At 39.5% G+C, this 17468-nt stretch overlaps 1 protein-coding gene across 2 annotated transcripts in view; it reads right to left on the bottom strand.

Moving 5' to 3' along the window:
- The window catches only part of LOC112934119 (S-adenosyl-L-methionine-dependent tRNA 4-demethylwyosine synthase TYW1), a 201860-nt gene that overhangs the window by 90426 nt on the left and 93966 nt on the right, over window positions 1-17468 (bottom strand). For both annotated transcript variants that reach the window (XM_026017508.2, XM_072752780.1), the window contains exon 12: window positions 6812-6989. In XM_026017508.2, coding sequence (XP_025873293.1) covers window positions 6812-6989 — 178 coding nt within the window. The remainder of the gene's footprint in view (window positions 1-6811; window positions 6990-17468) is intronic.

The raw sequence follows: 17468 nt of genomic DNA, 5'->3' as shown, positions 1-17468 counted from the left end.
GAGCCTGACATGGGACTCGATCCCGGGACTCCAGGATCACGCAGATCGCGCCCTGGGCCAAAGGCAGGCACTAAACTGCTGAGCCACCCAGGGATCCCCTCTCAGTGCTCTTCTAATTTTTTTCTAAGCTACTGACATCATTCTTTGAGGAAATGTGGGGGTTAAGAAAGTCACCTTATATTTAGGAGCCCTAACACTTGGATACATATATTGTTACCATGCCAGGAGGACTGCTCTGCCTTAAAGAAAGGTACACCTATGCATTATGTACTTCAATCCATCTCTGTTAGGGTATCAATTATCAGAAATTCTTCTCAGATCCTAGAAATAAACTGACGACCTTAGCTTCAGGGTTTTTCCTCTGTCTAGATAGGTATTTCAACACATAACCAAGACATGACAACTCTTTGATGTCCAAATCTAAAATGGCAACTTCCCACATATTCTCTCCTTTGCCCAGATGAGGACATAACTAAAGAAGAGATGCACTCCCCTGAACCATAGCACCCTTGATATTGGAGCTTAACGAATGCTTTAGAAATCCAAAAAAGCAACTTCCCTTTTCTGAGCACTTTCTCTTGAGTATTCCTCCTAGGGTGTTCCTTTTCATTTTTTAAACTGTTGTGTTCAACATCAAAGAAATTTGCTAATTTCCTAATCCCTGCCCCTGCCACTCACTTCTTCCTCTTTGCCTCACTCCCAATTTACCAGTGCCTACACTAAAAGGCCAGCTTAATCAATGCCTTTGTATCCCATCTGTTCAATGATGGCAGTCAAGACCAATATGGACTTTGTGTTGTATCATGATCCCCCCTGCTGACAAGAGGAGGCTCACCAGCAAGAGTAGGAAAAGAGACCCAAGAACATTTCCTGAATGTTCCCTGTGTGCCAGGCATTTGGCTGGACACTTTCAAGTATGTAGCTTGTTTACCACTCTGTAATTTTCTTCAGTCCCTGATGGCATTCACAAGGAATACTGTGCATGAGCAAACAATGAATCATTTTCTCTGGTTATCATTTTGCTGAGAATCACCTACATCCCACTTCTGGCAGATTTAATTCGTTTTACATGTATATGCCCCAAATTTGGGATGGACTCTGTTTTTGTATATGTTGTGTATATATAAATCCCAATACCTCTCTATCCCAACTTCTCCCTCATGAGCCATCTGAAAACCCAAGGGTTTTAAATGTAAAAAAAGCTTTTAAAAAAGAATGGCAATCCTAAGCAAAATTTAGATACTGACTTTTTTTTTTAATTTTTTTTATTTACTTATGATAGTCCCACAGAGAGAGAGAGAGAGAGGCAGAGACATAGGCAGAGGGAGAAGCAGGCTCCATGCACCAGGAGCCCGACGTGGGATTCGATCCCGGGTCTCCAGGATCATGCCCTGGGCCAAAGGCAGGCGCCAAACCGCTGCACCACCCAGGAATCCCGACACTGACATTTTTAAAACCTTTCCCTTTTAACTTTACCCTTTTATACAACTTCAAAAAAGTAATATTTTAGCTAACCTTGTGACAATGTCACTGGTTTTCTAATTATTGCCCAGTAGTAAATAATTTTAACCAACCCACTGATTTCCTATGATGATAAATTTTAAACTGACTTTGCGCATGCCTCTGTGTGTATGATCATTCTTTTTTACAAAAATAGTGTCTTTTTTACTGAATAAACTGGACACATAACACTGTGTAAGTTTAAAGTGTACAGTATGTGGCAGCTTGGATGGCTCAGCAGTTTAGCGCCACCTTCGGCCCAGGGCGTGATCCTGGAGTCCTGGGATCAAGTCCCACGTCAGGCTCCCTACATGGAGCCAGCTTCTCCCTCTGCCTGTGTTCTGCCTCTCTCTGTGTGTCTCTCATGAATAAATAAAATCTTTAAAAAAAAATAAAGTGTACAGTATGTTACATTTATACAGTGTAATGTGATTGCCAATGTAACATCACATTACATAATTATAGTACATAAAAAGTATATATTCATTATACTTTTTAGGTCCCTACAGCATATTTACTACTCGTTACAAATTTGTACCCTTAAACACCACCACCAATCTTACACCCTACATCATTCCCTGGTAACCACTGTTTTACTTTTAAAAAAAAAAAAACAGATTTAACTTTTTTAGATTCTACATATAAGTTAAATCATATAGTACTTGACTTTCTCTGACTTGCATACCATACTTGCTCAAGGTCCATCCAATCTGTTGCAAATGGCAGGCTATCCTGCTTTCTCATGGATGAATAATATTTCATTATGTATATGCACTACATTTTTTTTTCCATTCATCTGTTGATAGGCATCTGGGTTGATCCCATATCTTGGCCATTGTGAATAATGCTGTAATAAACATAGAAGTACATACATCTCCTCAAAATCCTATTGTCATTTCCTCTGGGTATATATCCAGAGGTGGAGTTGCTGGATCATATGGTAGATCTATTTTTAATTATTTTAGAAACTCCATATTATTTTCCATGGTGGCTGAACTGATTTAAATTTCTACCAACAACGTATAAAGGTTCCCTTTTTACTACATCCTCGCCACATCTTTTGTCTCTTGTCTTCTCAATGACAGCCATTATAACAGGTGAGAGGAGGTATCTCATTGTGGTTTTGATTTGCATCTCCCTGATGATGAGTGATGTGAGCATCTTTTCGTGTACCTACCTGTTGGCCATTTTGATGTCCTCTTTGCAAAAATGCCTATTTAGTTAATCTGCCCATATTCTAATCAGATTATTTTTTTGTTGCTAAATTGACTGAGTTCCTTATTTATTTTGGAATGTTCTGTATGTCTGTTAAGTCCATTTGTTCTAAAATGTGGTTCAATTCTAAAGTTTCCCTATTGATTTCCTATCTATCTATTGCTTCCAGTGGGATATTTAGGTCTTTTACTATTATTCTATTATCTATCAACTTATACCTCACGAGCTCTTAGTATTTGCTTAATAGATTTCAGTGCTTGGTATTGGATCTGTATATATTCACAAATGTTCTATCTTCTTGATGTATGGGTTCATTTATCATTTCATAATGACCTCCTTGTCTCTTGTTATCCTTTTTGACTTGGAGTCTATTTTGTCTGATATAGTTATTGCTCACCTTTGACTCCCACCTGCATGGAGTACATCTTCCATCCTTTTACTTTGAGTCTGTAGGTGTCCTTAGAGCTGAAATAAGTCTCCTGTATGCAGCATTTGGTTGAGTTTTATGCTTTGTTTTTTATACATTCAGCCACTCTGTGCCCTGTGATTGGTGGGTTCAATCCATTTAAATTTCAGGTGATTCTTGACATGTAGGATTTACTACTGCCATTTTATCTTTTGCCTTCCCACTGTTTATTTTTCCTTCTGTTTCTACCTTTGTAAGTTGGTGGTTTTCCACAGTGATTTGCTCAGTTTCCCCTCTTCTTTATGTTTCATGTCTATGCTCTACATATTTGCTTAGTGGTTACCAGGAGGATTACAAAAAACATCTTCTAAAGTAGTTATTTTTTTCTGCTGATAGCAATTTATTGTGATCTGCCCATAAAGATTCCACCCTTTTTATTCTTCAGTATTTTTGATGTCACAATTATCTTTTCATGCTGTGATTTTGCTACCAAGTTGTAGTAGCTATAATTATTTTTAAAGCTTTTCCTTTAACCTTTATACTATAATTAAGAATTTAATATACTATTCTAAAAGAGAGTTACAGTGTTCTAATTCTGATTGTCCATTTACCACCTTAATAAGAGTTTTGTGTACTTTCATCTTCCCATTTCAGCTTGAAGAGCTCTTTGCAACATATCTTGTAAGGTAGATCTTGTGGTGGTAAAGTACTCTCTGTTTTGGTATGCCTGGGAAAGCCTTTATCCTTCTGTCATATCTGAAGGATAACTTTGCCAGATATTGAGAGGCAGTTTTCATCTTTTAATATTTTGAAAAAGTCATTCTACTTTTCCCAAGTTGTAGAGTTTCTGCTGAGAAATCTGCTGATAGCCTAATGCAGGTTCCTTTGTAGGTTATTATCTCCCCCCACCCCCAGCTGCTTTTAAAATTCTTTACCATTTACTTTTGACAGTTTAGATATAGTGTGTCTTAAACAAAGTCTTTTTACAATGAGGTAAGTGTTTTATTACCTTTGTGGACTTGTCTGTCCAGTTCCTTCCCCAAGTTTGGGAAGTTCTCAGTTATCATTTCTTTAATATGCTCCACTTCCTTCTCTCTCTTGTCCCTCTGGTAAACCCAATCACCTAATGTTGACTCTCCTAATGGAATCTGATGGTTCTCATAGGGTTTCTCTACTTTCCTAAAATCTTAGTTCTCTCTCCTCTTCCACCTGAACCATTTCTAGATTCCTATCTTCCGGCTTGTTAATTCTCTCTTTCATCTGATCTGCTCTATTTTCAATGCTTTGTAAATGCATTCTTCATTTCACGTATTGAGTTTTTCAGCTCCAGAGTCTGGTTCTTCTTTAGAATTCTTTAGAAGTTCAATCTCTTTGGTAAAGTACTCCTTCTATTCATTAATTTTATTCCCAAGATCATTATATTGCCTTTATAAGTTTTCTTGTAGCTTGTTGAATTTCATCATAATAGCTAGTTTGAATTATGTATCAGATTGCAATATTTTGTGTTTGGGGGTACAGCTCAAAACAAGCTGCATTTTCCTTTTGTGATACCATATTACCATGATTTTTCATGGTTGGTTTCATAAAAAGTGCCTCTGCCACAGTATCTGGAGCAGCAAATACCTTTCTTTGTTATGTAAAAGTATTGTTTACTTTGATTCCAATAGTTTTAACAGGTCGGTAATTGGAAGCCTTCCTTTTCTCTTCCAGAAGGTGGTGCTGCAGCACAAGTTTTTGGTTTTTCTTACCAGAGCGGACTCCCCACTGCTGAAAGCTGTGCATTTAAAAGGGGGGAGAGGGGGTGGCACCACAGTGGAAGGTGGTATGTGCTTAGCACCTGGGACTTTGGGTATGGCCCATGACCAGGTAGTAGGATCCTCAAGTGGGGGGTTCCCAGAGCTCTGTGGGCAATCCTTTTACAAATATCCCCTGGGGCAGATAGCAGGAAATACTTTCCTTCAGTTCCATGCCTGCCTTCTTCCTTTCCCTTTCCTTCCCCAGTCACTGTGGTTTCTGAGAGAAAGCAACAGGTTCTCCTCTGGCTCTGTAGCAGGTGCCTTCACCCTCCACCTCCTCTGCCAGAAGGGTGGTGCTGGCTCCCTATCAGACCTGTCCCAGCAGCCTCTGCTGCCATTCCCCTTACTCCATGGCCTCCTCCAACATACAATCCACTCTCTTTTGGGTACACACACAAATGAATCTCTTGGATGTCCTGATGTGCTGTACAAAGGTGCTTTTTTTGCTTTGTTTTGTTATGGATGTCTGATTAGTTGTAAACAGAAGGCAAGAGAAAAAAATGGAATGAGGCAGGCCACTGTGATTCTGACATCACTCTATTGGTGTCTTTTTATATTTAAGAATTTCTCTTTTTTCATGTTATATTTTATTGGTTGGTATTTACAAAACAACTTTGAATTTTAAAAGATCATTGTCTTTTATTCCTATGTGCAAATTTCCCCAGTATTTCACTAGCCATTTCCTGAGAACTTACAGGTACTACACTAGTGACATGAAGATAAACAAACAGGGGTCACCAGTCTCAAGCAACTCTGTCTAATGGGGAAAGCACAGGTAAATAAGTAAAATTTAATGTTTTTGGTGTTATAATATGTGCATAGTTCAAGTATAATACAAAAACGTATCATTTCCGGGCCCCAGAAGATGGTCATCTCCATCTGCAAAGCTCCCCGTCTAAGTCACCCAAACCAACTCATCATACCTGTTAAACCTGTTCCTTCCTTATGTGATCCTCTACAGCTCCAGAGCCCCATAATCCTAGCAATCAACAGGCTGGAAACCTTCTAGTCATTAACTGGTCCTCTTCTATGCTGGACTCTCAAGAGCCATACAGTTTGCCAAGCTGATCTATTATGTCTCAATAATGTCTTTTTTTAGGACTCTTCACTCTCTCTGTCTTACTTTCATCTTTATTACTCTTACCTAAATGAACCCTCTCCTAGCGAGTTGCCTGCTTTTGGTTCTCCCGTTTTACACCATGCTAGCAGAATTCTCTGCAGGAAGCAAGATCTTTCCAAAGAATAGCACTTGAAATTCTCTACAATCTACCCCCTACCTTTTCAACTTAGGTTTCCAGCTGCCAGTCTCTTTCATACACTCTGTGGTCCAGATGAACTATATTTACATAACAGTATCACAAATACCCTAACTTCCAACCTTTCTCAGGAGGTTCTTATTAAAAACTATACTTTCCAACCTTTAAGATTCCAATTAAATGGTGACTTTGCTGAGAAGTTTTACCCTGTTTCTCCCCTTCTGGAAAAAAACTGCATTCTCTTTTGAATTCTCCCAGCAATTAATTTGTGCCTCTATTCTTTTTACTAATGTTATCTTCCTAATAGAATGCATTTTTAAAAGTAGGCCATCTCAGGACACCTGGGTGGCTCAGTGGTTGAGCATCTGCTTTGGCTTGGGAGGTGATCCCAGGTTCCAGGATGGAGTCCTGCATTAAGTCCTGCAGGGAGCCTGCTTCTCCTTCTGTCTCTCATGCATGAATAAATAAAATCATTTAAAAAAAAAAAAAAAAAGAATAGGCCCATCTCTTGCCCCAAAAAGCCAACATGTGTATGTAGTGAGTAACTGATAAGCCCTTTTTGAATACATTAATGCCTGTTTTACTTTTCGGTCAAACATAGATCTAAGTAGAGTATCTTAATAAGCTGGATGGCTCACCTGATTTCCACAGGGAATTGTGCATTTGTGACCAGGAAACTAGAGATTTTACACTCATGGAGTAGTTTCAAAAACCTATTGATTTCTGGGTACATGATGGGTTCTCCCACAAGGGACAACGCACAGTGCTTTACCATCATTGCTTCTTCAAAACGTTCTTCTTTGACACCTGGTACTCCTGGGGAACACAGTGAAAAGGAACAAGCTCAGTAAGTCATGGGAAAAACTTTTATTTTTCTTAAAAGTTTTTAATTTTTCTTAATGGTTCTTTAGTTATAGATGGCAAATTCATTTTTTATACCATTCAAATAATACAAAATCACGGCCAGGAAGAGGAAAAAGCTGAATTAGTAAATCAGAAAAATCAGCAATCTCATCCTTGGTTTTAATACTAATTAAATTACATGAATATAAGCAGGCAAACCAAATTTTGTTAGCTAATTATCTGGAATGCAGAATATATTACTTTCCATAATTTGCTTAGTTCTGTATTCTTTCATGTTGGTTTAAGAAAACGAACTCAAATGTTTACTACAGATAAGTGGATAAACAAAATTTAGTATAAATGGGCAAAGGAATATTATTTAGCTTTGTAAAAGGAATGTGATGCTATCAGGTGACAAATGGATAAATCTATGCTAAGTGAAAAGAGCCCAACACATAGGGACAAATGTATGAATTCCCTTATTTGAGGTACCTAGAATTGGCTAATTCAAACAGAAAGAAAATAGAAAGCTACCAGAGGCTGGGAAGAGGGAGAAACAAGATTTGTTTTTTCTTGGGTACAGAACTTCTGTTAGGGATGATGACAAAGTTCTGAAAATGGGTAGTGGTGACAGTTGCACAATATTAAGAATGTACCTCAGTACATTCAGTAATGACACTGATCAGTGACACTGATCAGTAATGACACTGATCATACACCTTAAAAATGGCTGCACTGGTAAATATTGTGTTATATATTTTTTACCACAATAAAAATATGAGGGGAAGAGGCTGAACTCAGTATAAGGAAAAGCCTCTTCTTATCTCCTTCATTCCACAAGGATTCTGAATTGTGAAACTAAATGGAGTTGGTTCAAAACCATATAAGAAACAAAAAGAAACCTGAATTTATCACCACTGGCTGCACGTTGGAATCACCTAAGTGTCGAAAACTAGGTCCAATGCCAAAGATTCTACTTAAGTGAGTGTAAACCAGGATGATGGGACCTTCTAAAACTCAAGTGACACTAACGTGCAGCCGAGGTGGAACATCACTGCATAAATCAGAAGTCCCCAAATATGTTTGCACATTGGAATCACCTGGGAAATCTTAACTCTTCCAAATTCCAGGCCCCAGCACAGACCAATTAAACCACAATCCTGGGGGAGAAGCACAGGAATCAGTAGTTTCAGAAGCTCCCCAGGTGGTTCCAATGTACCAACAAGTTTGGGGACCACCGGCACACACCACAGGTTCTTGACCCTCACCAGACCTTGGAACTACCCAAAGCACTTTTAAAAATCCCAATATCCAAGTGGTATCCCAAACCAATTAAGTCAAAAACCTCTGGGGACGGGACTCAGGCATTTTTTTAAAACACTTCCCATTCGTTTTCAGTGTGCAGAGTGGGTTGAGAACTGCTCTCAATTCAAATGTACAAGGCACTCATGACAGTCCCTCAATCTAAGACAGAATTTGGAAGACTTGGAAAGAGTATAAAAAGGGAAATAAAAATATATCTTCTTTATTTCTGGTATTTCTATCAACTAACTCTAAGTTCTTTTCAAAGCATATAGTCTCTTCACAGATTCCTTGTGAAGACTGGAGGTGGGAGGAAGGATGTTAATATTCCCTCTCACTTAGCCACCCTGGAAACATAATTTCCTGAACCGTGAAAAGTCCCTACCTCAAAGAATTTTTGTTGGCATTAAATAAGATAATGCATGTAAAAGGCTTTAGCAGAATGCTTAGCGCACAAAAAACATTTGTTTAAAATTTATCACTGCTATTATCCTGGTTTCTTAAAATGATTAAATCCCAGTCGGTATCACCTTAACTATATAACAAACCCAGAGAAAATAAAGTCAAATTTCACTGCTCATTTGTACCTTATTTACCAGAAAGTGATTTTATTTTATACATGTGCAGCTGAGCATGCACACACACTTTATGTGGAAACAAGCAACTGCAACTAAATATCCAAAAGATCAAACTAACACAATACAGACTAAAACCAGAACAATCTAAATGTGACAGATGATACCTGCTACGATTGCTATCTAACTGCAATTCTGAGAATGTAATTCACATTAGTATTTTTAAATGAGTGATTTTTTTTAGGTGACTGAAACCTACGATCTTAAGTGAATCAAGTTTTTTAAAAAACTTGATCCCTAACTCACTGTACATTGCCAAAACAACTCAGCAGAAAGCATTTCCTTTTTATTTTTAATAATAAATTTATTTTTTATTGGTGTTCAATTTGCCAACATACAGAATAACACCCAGTGCTCATCCTGTCAAGTACCCCCCCTCAGTGCCTGCCACCCAGTCACCCCCACCCCCGGCCCTCCTCCCCTTCTACCACCCCTAGTTCATTTCCCAGAGTTAGGAGTCTTCCATGTTCATTTCCTTTTTATAAAAAATGTCATTAAATTTAACAGCATTCCCCCCCCCTCGCAATGAGCATATGAGAAGGGCAGATTTAACCTGAACTGCAAAATTAACCTGAAACTCAGAAAGTAGAATAATTGAGCATTGGCTAGGCCCTAAGCACTGGAAGTCATGTGTAGCAGGTCTAAATTCTGACTATACCACTAAGTTGGTTTGTGTTTCTTGGTCAAGCCACTCAACCTCTCTATGCCCATTCTCTAATCTACAGATGGGGATTTTACACACACACACACACACACGCGGCTTTTTTTTTTTTTTTAAGAATGTATTTATTGAGGGAAGAGAGTGCAAGCAGGGGAAGGGAAAGGGGAGGGGAGAGAGAAAATCTTAAGCAGATTCCATGCTGAGCAGAGAGCCCAACATGGCGCTCAATCTCATGAGGCTGAGATCATGACCTGAGCTGAAATCAAGAACATGCTCAACTGACTTAGCCACGCAGGTGCCCCCATACACAGCTTTTATAAAAATTCAATGAAATAAATACCTAGGGCAGTGCCAGGCCTAGCACAAAAGCATTCCAAAAATGTTAGCTGCAAATATTTTTATTTGAATAATATTTATTTTGTGAATTGAAACAAAAATTCAATCTTTTAATTATTTCAAAAATAAAATAATTCCACTCAATTCAGCATATATTTATAGATCACTTACTATGTGCCAAATAGTGCTCTAGGCAGCTTTTTTTTAAGATTTTATTTATTTGACAGAGAGAGAGAGCCAGAGAGCAGAAGTTGGGGGAATGGCAGAGGGAAAGGAAGAAGCAGGCTCCCCACTGAGCAGGGAACCCAACGGGGAACTCAATCCCAGGACCCTGGGATCATGACCTGAGCCAAAGGCAGATGCTTAGCCAACTAAGCCACTCAGGCATCCTCTAGACAACTTTTCTACAGTGAATAACTTTACAAATAATTTATCTATTTAGAGAAAAACCTCTGCCTTTGTGTTTATATTCTTATGAAACAGAGAACATCAAACATAATAAATCTGTAAATTCTATACCAGTGTAGTCCAGTAAAATGTTCTGAGATGATGCAAATGTTCTCTGTGCAATCTAATACAGTAGCCACCAGCCACGTGTGACTCTTGAACACTTAAAAGTGTGGTTACTTTGATGACAAACCAAATTTTTTTTTTAATTTTCATTATTCAAAATATAAAAGCCCACACGAGGCTACTGGCTACCACACAGGATATGCGTATCTTAGAAGGTGATAAGCATATGGAACAGAAAACGTAGAGTAGGGTATAGATTAGGGATCCAAAGAAGAGGAGGAGGCAGGCTGCCTGGAAAAAAGGGCAGTCAGGAGAAGCTCGCTACAAAGCTGTGATCTGACTTGAAGAAGATGCGGGTGGTAGCCCAAGGAATCTAGGCAGCAGACGGCAGAGAAAAGGCCCTAAGGCAGGAGCACACTGACATGTCCGGAATCTGAGAAACATGGGTAGCCACAGCAAAGTTTTCCACTTCCACTGGAAAGGTGGCATAATCTAAATTTCGTTCTAAATGTTTGGATCAGATTGGATGCTAAACTGAGACTATAGGGGCAAAGAGGTTACACTGGCAAGAGGCTATTGTATAATCCAAGCAAGAAATGATGTTGGCTTCCACTGCAGTGGTGACAGTGGAGGTTGCAGGAAGAGATCTGTCTTGAAGATAAAATCAATAGGATTTTCTAATGGATTGGATGTAAGATAAGAGAGAGAGAGAAAGGTAATTAATGATTTCACATTATTGAAAGATTTCTTTCAATTTATTTACTCAGAAGAGACACAGAGAGAGAGGCAGAGACATAGGCAGAGGCAGAAGCAGGCTCCATGATGAGGGAGCCCGATGTGGGACTGGATCCCGGGACCGGGATCATGCCCTGAACCAAAGGCAGACGCTCAACCACTGAGCCACCCAGGCGTCCCGGTAATTAATGATTTCTACAAAGCTTTTGGCCAGAGCAACAGAGCTGCCACCAACTTAGACAAACAAAACTTTTGAGGGTAACAGGTCTTACAGGGAAGGAATAGCCTGTGCTCAATTTTAGAATGGTAAAGTTTGATATCTCTTATATATGTGTGAATGAGGGTCCAATGTTCAAGTTTGGATTCTGCAAGAATAGACCGGGAGGAAATAAACATTTTGGCAAATGGATAGTACTTCCGTTCTGGGCCTGAGTTGGACTGCCAGGGCAGTGAGTGTAGATGGAGAAGTGAACTGGGAGCTAGGGCACTCATGGAGTGAACTGGGAGCTAGGGGACTCAAGTCTAGGGAAAGAAAGAGAGGTCATGGGAGGACACCCAAGAAGCAGCCAGGGAAGGAGGAAGATGTAAAAGCAAAGGATCAGCTGTCATTCTCTCTGAGAGCCTGAACTAAAAATCTCAACCTATCTATTTAGACAATGACAAAAACAAAAACCCAGACAAAAAAAGTCCCATGGTAAAAATCCTTAAAGAGTCATGATTCTAGGATTTAAAAATTGTCCTAATTTTCTCAAAAGTAAGGTGTTGACAGGAATATGTAAAATAATGGTTCTGTCCTTCATAACACATTTCTATTTCATGCTCACTGCCAGAGGCTATTATAATAGTGACCTTTCCTAAAACAAGGCCTTCCTTCACTGTCCTCAAGGAGATAGTTCAGGAAATAAGACATCCTCTAAATTTCTAATAGCAGCTCTGGAGCAGGAAGATAGTCCAGAGAACAGCAAACACTACATTTCAGTAACAAATCTACAGAGATATTTTCCACATGGAGAGTGTCTGTCTGTCTCTCTCTCACACACACAGAGGCGCTCTCTCTCTATTCCCATATTTCCCTAAACCTTACCCTCTTCACTTCTGCTTTGTTATTCTGATTTTTTTTTCCCCTTAAGTAAATTCCTGACATTTCCCTTATCCTGAATAGCTTCCTGATCCTGGACAATCACTACAGTCATCAGATTACTACGAAGCATACTTTATCTCACTCAAAGATGCCAAAGCAGAAACTTGACACGCCAGAAGTGTCATCCTCTGTTATAGCAATAAATCCAAGTACCACAAAAATAAACTTGATATATTGCCCAGCATAAGGGCATTCTTGCCTATTTCTGAAGTGTGGGTCAGACATAAAATGAGACATAAAATATTCTCCTCCTTCTTTTCATAACAATATAGTCCCTCGCTAAAGATCTTGCTAAGAACCCTCCTGGTTGAACGTCAAATAGATCTTTGACATGGTCACTTCCACTGGGAAGTTTCTCATAAATAACCTTCAGAAAACAATTAGCAGGTGGGGCTTTCTTCCTCACTGCCCCCATGTTTCTTTTGGACATGTACTTTAGCATGCCTTGTTTGTGAAAACCATCCGTAGGAAACTTATTTTTTTGCATTACTTCACATCTAACTTAAACTATAAATTAAAAAAAAAATCTAGCACAAATAATGTCTTTTCATCTTTGCAACTTCAGCAATGAAGATGTTCCTGACAAACAGAGTTCACTCACTTGATTGCTGAACTGATAGGAATTGACCTAAGGAAGCCTCCACCCCAATCTCTGGAACGATTTCTCCCTGGTGTAGTTATCTAGAAGGGGACAGGCAGCATTTTGAACAGATGCTGAGCTGCACTGAAATTCTGACCCACTTGTAATCAACAGAAAGTTAATTCTGCATGTGTATAAAGGGAAAGCCAATAAAGGTCATGAGGAGAAAGATATTTTAATGATTCAATTAAGTAACTGAAGAACAATAATTGCCCTCAGAATTGAGAACAGAAGCACAAAAGGGAAGCATTAAAAAAACAATCAAAATATCTTCAAAATCTGTTCAAGGCTGGCCTTTTAGCTAAACCTTGAAGTTTAGAGGGAAGAAGCAAAAAGCCCCACAGCAAGTCTCCTCCTCTACAAAAATAAAATCATAAAATGACTAAACCAGACCCATGAGAGAGAGCAGGTATTCATCATGGTGTAGAAAAGCACACTAAAAAACAAAATACTCCAAACCATAATAAGGGAAATTATTAATAAGTTAAGATTGAACCTCTAAAGAGGGGATGAAGTCAGGATATCCAGAATATAACCAACTAAGAAGGAAATAGCTTAGATTCTTTGAAAACCGCCTGTAATGTTCCGAAAGCATTTGTTTAAACCTGAAATTTGTATTTCCACAGATATAATGCTGTTAAAATGAAGATTAAGTTACCATTCAAACCCCTGAAGACCAAATTAATCTGCAATATACTTAAACTACAGTACTAATATATCTATTTCAATATCGCTAATCAAACTCATTTTTTTTTCCTAAGGAAAATGTAACCCAAATTCTAACTAAGAAAAATGGTAATACCCCATTCCTTTGGTTTTTAATTTTGTTTTGCTTTTCTCAAGCCACTGGGGGCACAGGGTAATAGGGAAACTCTACTACTGCTGTGGGAGAAAGGGGGAATTTCCAGCAGGGTCTCCGTGAGTGAATAACTACATCCCATGATATAAACCACCTCTCCAGACCAGTCTCTACAGAGGAGTTCAGATCTGGAGAAGAGAGAGAAGAGAGACTCCACCAGTGGCTGAAATAAAATCTAGAGTTATGTATCTGCATCTTTATAGAGTCCACATGTAGGATCCGTTTTAGGACTGCAGCCAGGTGAGGATATGCAGTTCAGAAGAGGTAGCAGGAGTTAGCCTCACCATCTTCACTCTGAGGCTCACCATTCAGAAAGGAAAAGGACTTGTTTTATTTAAACTCTATCCTCGAGGAATGAACAAAAGATAGAACATAGAGATTTCACTGACTGCAGGAGGAATTCTGGTTTATAAAAAAAGAAAACTTTAGGCTGGGCAGGCCCGGTGGCCCAGCGGTTTAGTATCGCCTTCAGTCTGGGGTATGATCCTGGAGACCCGGTTTGGCGCCTGCCTTTGGCCCAGGGCGCGATCCTGGAGTCCTGGGATGGAGTCCCACGTCGGGCTCCCTGCATGGAGTCCGCTTCTCCCTCTGCCTGTGTCTCTGCCTCTCTTTCTCTTTCTCTCCCTCTCTGCCATGAATAAATGAATAAAATCATAAAATCTAGAAAGAAAGAAAAGAAAGAAAGAAAGAAAGAAAGAAAGAAAGAAAGAAAGAAAGAAAGAAAGAAAGAAAGAAAGAAAGAAAGAAAACTTTAGGCTATAACCATTGATAAAGCCTAAGGGAAGTTACAAAATCTCACTGCCTGACGAATGTCTACAATAAAATAAACAGTCATACATTTGAATGGTTTACTTTCTGCTGAGAGTCAAGAAGACAGAAAACATAACCAATATTCTGAAATACTAAAATTCCATAATTTTGCCTGTTATGATATTTTTAAAAAGAAAACAATATGTTTATTGAGGGCTGCAGGCTACCACCAGTTTTCTAGAAGAGCTCTGTATTCTTCCAAATTATGTATTTCATCCTTTAATAATTAGGGTTTTTTCTCTTTTAATACTACAATATCATAGCTAGGTTTACTATAATTATTACAGCAGTAAGACAGATTTTTCAAAAAAGTAATGCCTTATTTAAGCTTGGAATGAAATTAAAAAAAAAAAAAATTAACAAATAGTTATTACCATGATCCAAAACCTGAAAATAAAGAGTGCTCACTCTTCATGAAAACATAAAATATGAGAGCTCCTTTATGCCCATATGCCAGCCTGTCAACCCACCACTCCTTCAAATATAAGCCCATTTTCTTTAATTTTTTTTTTTAATTTATTTATTTATTTATGATAGTCACAGAGAGAGAGAGAGGCACAGACCCAGGCAGAGGGAGAAGCAGGCTCCATGCACCGGGAGCCCGACGTGGGACTCGATCCCAGGTCTCCAGGATCGCGCCCTGGGCCAAAGGCAGGCGCCAAACAGCTGCGCCACCCAGGGATCCCCTAATTTTTTTTTTTTTTTTAAACAAACCCTTGCGTCGAGGGCTGACTTTCAATAGATCGCAGCGAGGGAGCTGCTCTGCTACGCACCAAACCCCGACCCAGAAGCAGGTCGTCTAGGAATGGTTTAGCACCAGGTTCCCCACGAACGTGCGTTGCGTGATGGGCGAGGGGGCGGCCCCCTTTCCCCGGACGAGGGGCTCTCCGCACCGGACCCCGGTCCCCACGCGGGGCACGCAGGACGCGCGCAGCGGCCCGCCAGCGGGGACGGCGGGGGACCGGCTATCCGAAGCCTGAAGCCAACCGAGGCTCCGCAGCGCTGCCCTATCATTGCCTGGGCGGGATTCTGACTTAGAGGCCTTCAGTCATAATCCCACGGACGGTAGCTTTGCCCCATTGGCTCTTCATAAGCCCATTTTCTACTACTACTTTAAAGAAAAATTGCTCTGGCACCTTGAAGAGTGTCAGTGTACAAATGTTCCAACTAAAAACCAGTTCCGACTTGAAAACCTTTATAGAAAATTTATTGTTGATTAAATGAATCAACAATAAACAGTAAACAATGTTTTACTGACATGGTGGTAACACTGTCAAGTAATGAGGATGTGAAAAAAGAACGCTTTGGGGAATTACTAGGTCAAAATCAATAGGCTAGGAAAGCTTTTTTTTTTCAAGTTTGTTTATTTATTTATTTATTTATTTATTTATTTATTTATTTATTTATTTATGATAGACATAGAGAGAGAGAGGCAGAGACACAGGCAGAGGGAGAAGCAGGCTCCGTGTAGGGAGCCCAACGTGGGATTCGATCCCAGGACTCCAGGATCGCGCCCTGGGCCAAAGGCAGGCGCTAAACCGCTAAGCCACCCAGAGATCCCCCTATGAAAGAAAGCTTTTTGAAGAATGAAGTAGACAGTCCTTGCTGAATGGGGGGCGGGGGGGGTGTCATTCCCCCCTCCCCAGGCATTTTAGCCCTTACTCAGGATTCACTTGTCCACAAATGTGCTGTTCTTTCTCTCTGCAATCCTTTATCTAGCTTCCCCCTACAACAACACAACAGATATTTTTTAAAACTCTTCTCTTACCCCATGGGAACCTGAAAACAAGCCATTTGAGATGCCTATACTGATTACAATCACGTGAGCTGGCTCCCCAAATCAATCGCTCTCTCTCAATTTCTTACACACACCATCCTGTTGACTGTTTCTCTGGAGAACTCTGACCAATACGTTATCCAAGAGAAAACAAGACTCTGCTTTGAAATTTTTTAAGAAGGCATATGATTTGTTTGAAGATCAATAATCAATATTAACTAAATCAATAATGAGTGTTGCTAGTCAGATACCAGATCTTGAAACTTAGTTCTTCACCAGTTTCACTGAATTTTCCAAACACTGATAAGAGACACTGCTTTATCCATACGAGAAAAAGTAATTTGTCAAAAAAAAAGTGCTTGAGACTAGAAGATACAAATCTACAAATTTAAATATTAGCATCTTTGCAGATATACAAAAATAAGTTAGCACATACACAGATACACATGAATAGGCACAGGTCCACGTCCTTAGAAAATTATAAAGAATAAAATAAAGGTGTAATTATTGACTGAATATCCTTAATAAATTACTATTGATTAATCATTACTTGCATTACTTTTCTCGATTTCTCATAAGAAATCGAGAAAAGTAATAAAGACTGAAGTATAATAAGTAATATTTCATCTTTGGCCCTCGTTCCTGGCACAAAGCTCCTAAAATCCTTGGGATCTCCAGAGTGAAAGCCGTGTCTTTGGTCATTCATAAGGAACCCCTGTTGAACACACCTGAGCTAATGAGGTGATTAAGGGCCCTAAGCAGCCTCAGGATGGGGCTGGTCACCAGAGAAACCAAGTGATTAGAGGGTTGGAATTTTTCAACCATACCCATGGACCTCCTGGGAGAGGAAGGAGGGAGTACATATTGGGCTTTATAAAAACTCTTGAACAAGAGTTGATGAGCTTCTAGGTTGGTGAGTCCCTCCATGTGCCAGGAGGGTGATGCACTCCAGGGCCACTGGGACAGAAGCTCCTGTGCTTGCAGACTTTGCTCTAAGTTACCTCTTCACCTGGCCATCCACTGAATCCTCTGTAATACCCTTT

This window comes from Vulpes vulpes, chromosome 3 (assembly GCF_048418805.1).
Source record: "Vulpes vulpes isolate BD-2025 chromosome 3, VulVul3, whole genome shotgun sequence".
NCBI classification, from domain to species: domain Eukaryota; kingdom Metazoa; phylum Chordata; class Mammalia; order Carnivora; family Canidae; genus Vulpes; species Vulpes vulpes.
Note: the sequence above shows the minus strand (reverse complement) of the source record. Positions and strands in the feature narration are given on the sequence as shown.